The sequence below is a fragment of the Corvus brachyrhynchos genome, unplaced genomic scaffold (genome assembly GCF_000691975.1).
Source record: "Corvus brachyrhynchos isolate BGI_N302 unplaced genomic scaffold, ASM69197v1 scaffold302, whole genome shotgun sequence".
NCBI classification, from domain to species: domain Eukaryota; kingdom Metazoa; phylum Chordata; class Aves; order Passeriformes; family Corvidae; genus Corvus; species Corvus brachyrhynchos.
In genome coordinates, this window is record NW_008237244.1 from 2,471,038 (window position 1) to 2,475,878 (window position 4,841).

At 40.0% G+C, this 4,841-nt stretch overlaps 1 protein-coding gene across 1 annotated transcript; it reads right to left on the bottom strand.

Annotated features, from left to right (window-relative positions):
* Positions 1–469: 469 nt before the first annotated feature.
* On the bottom strand, positions 470–4,764 carry POLR2K (RNA polymerase II subunit K). Its single transcript, XM_017730349.1, has 3 exons — positions 2,679–4,764; positions 1,872–1,964; positions 470–1,460 (listed from the first exon to the last, which is right to left on the bottom strand). The coding sequence occupies exons 1-3, from the start codon at positions 2,737–2,739 to the stop codon at positions 1,438–1,440; spliced, it is 177 nt and encodes a 58-aa protein (XP_017585838.1). The 5' UTR covers positions 2,740–4,764; the 3' UTR covers positions 470–1,437.
* Positions 4,765–4,841: the final 77 nt, after the last annotated feature.

The window sequence follows — 4,841 nt, forward strand, 5'->3', positions numbered from 1 at the left end:
ACCTGGCGGTGCAGCTCTAATACGCATCATCCTTGTGTTTTTCAGCGTAGTATTTTACTCAGCGGAGAGCAGGTGGTCCCTCTCCCAACGCCGATGTCCCCAGGCGCCCACACCACTGCTGCCCGTCAGCCCTGCACTCCCCCGGCGCTGCTCTCCAAAGCAGGTCCGTGTCCTTTCCCGAGAGCAGCGCCTTTGGCAGCCAGAGGCACCCGGCGTGCCCACAGAGGGGCCACACCCGCCTCCGTTTGCTGGAGACCTTCCCACCCTTCTGAGCAGACGTGTCAGTAGCCGACCCCTTGGTTCTGCCATGCAGGCACAAGGTGCACGCTGTGCAGGCCAGGCTGGTGAACTGATAGCAACTGTGTAGTAAAAAAGGTTATCGTTTATACCCGAGTGTATCTGGTTTCCAGGAAAAAAATCTAGTCTTAATAGCATAAATCAGATATCTAAGAAAATCTTAACCAACAGCTTCAAAACAACATCTCAGAATGCTTCTTTTATCCCTATAACAAGCCACTGTAGTTCATTTATAAGCCATCATACAGTCATGCAGACCTTAAAAAAGACATTATTACAGTGATGAGTTCAGCACATTATCTCAACAGCACCATTAGCACCATCAAAACAGAGATCAGGCACATACAATCCAGCAGTATGTCGTAGTACACTTCAGTGGTATTATGTAACACACATTCCAAATGGACAGATGCAAAAAGTTTTGGCTCATCCTCACAAACCCATCACTTATTACAGATTTCAGAAGTCATCTGAAAAGCAAAACAAGGCCCTATTTTTGGGATGCTACCCAAATTATCTTGGTAACACAGATCTAATTCTTTACTTGAATACAAACCCATCAACCAGCACTTTGGAAATTTGTTTCCACATTGCTTCTTAATGTTTACCTTGCCTCCCCTCCCCCTCTTCTTTCGAGAGAAAGGATTATTTCCACACTTCCAGACATCCATACTTTTGACACATCCAATATTGGGTGCCAGAATTGGGTGCTTTGAAGTCCTTCAAAATTTTCTCTTTCGAGATCCAGATCTGTTTCAGACCTAGCCTTCTGTAGCCTTTTATTTCTTTTCAGTGGAATTTAATTCAAATCACAGTTATTTTATGCAGCTCACAGGAGTCCAAAGAACATTTAGCAAAGTTAAAATGCAAATAAAGTTTAGATAAGAGCAATGAAAACAAAGACAACTCAAAAAGAATACAACTATCACTGAACTTAAAAAACCGCATACTCTGACTACAATTTAAACAACAGCTTTAGAAATCTATTGCTGGAAGTTAATATAGACAAAATTTAGTATTACAGTAAACTTTAATATTTCAATCTCTTAAAACACAAATAAGAGTGTGCATTTACACACAGTTTTACAGAACAAAGTGACCAGAAAGATTACTTCATGAAGTCATTGTCTTCAGCAGAGATCATCGGGCATCAAAAACTACCACTGGAATAATGCAGTTAAAGAAAAAAATACATTGTGGTTGAAAAAAAGATAGGGGAGAGGAAAAGAGAGAGACTGTCTAAATCTGAAGTCACAACTATCTACATAAAGTATTTCAAAAGCCATCTTTAATAAGAGACTGAATAATATCAACAATTCACAGTACGTCACCCAGCAGATTATCATAACTTAATATATCATGCATAGAAAATGGAAAAAAAAAAGAGAAAGTGCCAGGAAAGAAATCAAGGTCCCAAATCACACTGCAGAGATTGTGCTACAGTAGTTTGCTCTACTGTATTGATTTTTGACTCTGAAGAATTGTTACATAATTATTTGAATCTTCCATTCTGTTTCCCCTTGTCTCCATCCACAGCTTCCCAAATGCATTCAAGTGCACTTGTAAAAGGATACATCTTTTTGTCCTTTTCTTGTACATTATTCTGTAGCCACATTCTCTGCACCTGATAGGATCTCTTGCCTTTATTTCATTTTCCGTATGACATTCTGATGTTATGGAGGAAGACAAACGAAGTGGGCAAAAAAAACCAGCATTGTTAATGCACAGATAACTTTGAAAAGTTGTGACAGTCAAATTTCTATTTGTGGCAAACACACAGAGCAAGTGTAGTGAATCTGTATCAAGAGCTGAATGATAACAAGATACCATGAAAAGAAGAAAAAGAGAAAATAAAAAGCAAGCTTCACTTACATTAAGATAAAAGAGAATCTTGCTAAAAATCACCCAAATATTACTGCACATAACACATTCCACACTTGATACTGGACTGTTTACTAATGAAAATTTCAGCTCAGCCCTCCAAAGCCCAGAGTCTGTTTTCTTAAAATACAAAATATTTCAGGGATTCCTGAAAATCACCTATTTTTAAGTTGTTACCTATCTATAGGTAATAGGTAGAATTTGACTACAGTATGTCAGTGAAAGCTGAGTGCCCTTACAGCACTATCAATAAAACAGGCAGAGATGGAGGAGCTCCACACAGCAATAAAAGCTGTAGGGAATTACTTCCACCACTGCATATGTACCCCATATATGTGTTATCATCAATGCATAAAGCTTTAAAGATCATCAGGATACACACTGCAGGATACTATTTGTACCTATGTACCCTTCAGTATAATAACTAAGTATCATTCATTATTAAAACACCAAATCTCCAGTAACAAATAATAAAAAAATCACTAATGTCTTTTCTTTACCTCCACAAATGTAAATCATTGGCTGCTGCTTTGGAGGCTGAACGTCCTTCTGTGAATCCATGTTCTCAACAAAAAACACACAACATGCACATTAGCTTGGGTTTGGGGTCTTTTGGTTTGTTTTTTTTTTTTTTCCCAAGGTATACACCATCATTTTAATATCTCAATCTAAAGCTAACAGAAGATGAAATCACTGCCTTAAAAGTAAATACAAACAAATTCCATCTATATTTGATACACAGGACATGGGTTAATTCATCTTGAAAGAGACTTCAGAAAGTGACCTAGTTCAACTTCTTAAAAGCAAAGTAACATCAGGTTTCATAGAGCTTTACCAATCTGGTATAGAAAACCTCCAAAGATGAAGACAGCATGATATTTTCTATTAAACAGTATTTTAAACATTAAAGCCCAATGAGTAACATTTTCTTTCCTCCTTCCTGCCAATGTTAAGAATTTCCTTGCTGGAAGTGTAAAATTCAGTAATTTCTTTAATATCACTCATGTAACAATGGTGCTAACAAAGAAGATGAGCCTTGTCATCTTTCCTCTCCCTCTGACACACTAGCTAACCCAATGTACTTTTCATTGTTCTAAGTTACAGAAATCCTGGGAACAGACTGTGGGTAGAAGAGTAATAGGAATTAAAAAGTAAAACAAAACCCCAAACAATGAGGGGCCAGAGAGATGAAATTCCAGCCTTCGAATTCTACCAAATCAAGAGTGATAATTCAAGGCTACTCTTCAAACATCTCTTAATGCCCTATAACGGCTTTGATTGTTCAGACTTATTTGAAGACAAGTGTTTCTTCATAGCATCAGACTGAATAGTTACATATATTCCACAAACACTCTACCAAGCTTTAAGTAATCCTGTCCTAACATGTAAATGTACTTTGCAGCCATGAATTTTAAGGTGATTACTGTACACAGATAAACACTTTTTTTTCCACCCAATGCAAGTCTAGAAAAGAACATTAATATTTCCTTGTAGGTTTTTTGAGGCTGCTGTTTTCTGTATTCCCGTTCTGTCTGACACAGAAGACAAGAATTCCTAACCCTTATGCCAGTAAATAGCCTTTTTGATGCTTCCTTATGAGAATGGCTCTCAGATGCTTTTGCTTAATATGACAGCAAAGATTATTTCCCTGATCTTCAAAGTTTGTTTCAGCATAAATTCAGCTGGGAAAATTACGATACTGAAAACAGGATAGGGACAGCTCATACTTTAAGAGTCTGATCAACACTTATAAACACATCTTGTTAAAACTCCCACATTATCACTCCATTTAAGAGAACTGGAAAGAATCCATTAAACTCTACAGCTTTCAATTATGCTACACCATAACCATAGTGGCACCTTAACTTGCATGCGCTACAGTTTTTTTGTGTCAGCACATTACAGTAAGATATGAGCAGTCACCCACTGGCACTGGAAAACAGCAGACTCTTCTAAAACACAGAGCTAAACTAAGGTGGATCACAGCTGTAGCTACATAACTTGGGTTAGTGCTGCTTGTGCTGCAAAATTATACTGCTGTTAAGGGCAGCAGTGAACTACAGTTATGTGTTTTGCAGGGAGGTGGTATAATTTAGCTGGCCTTCACATACCCTGCAACCCTAAGTGCCACCAAGCTGAGAGAGCCAACAGGCACAGCGATGCACCAATGTGTGCGGGTCATCCGGTCCAACCTCTGCTTAAGCGGGATCATTCTAGAACACATGACACAGGAGTGCACCCAGATGGTTCTTGAATATCTCCAGTGAGGGGGAGTCCGCAACCTCTCTGAACAATCTGTTCCTGTACACAGTCACCCACACGGTAAAGAAGGTCTTCCTCCTACTCAGGTGGAAGTTCCTGTGCCTCAGTTTCTGCCTGCTGCCTATTGTCCTAGTGCTTGGCACCACCAAGAGGAGCCTGACTTCATCTTCTTGGCACCCTCCACTTCAGATATTTTTACACATTAATGAGGTCCCCTCTCAGAGCATCTTTTATGCACCCGTAAGAGAGGCCAACCCGCTCCTTCACGTCCCGCAGAGCCCACGAAGAAAGGCAGACAGCCCTTCTCACAGCCCACGGGTCCCAGGCTCCCCATCCCGCCCCATTTCCGACCTCCCCCACCGTCCCGCGGGTCTGGCACGCAGGAGCGAAGCCCACGAGGC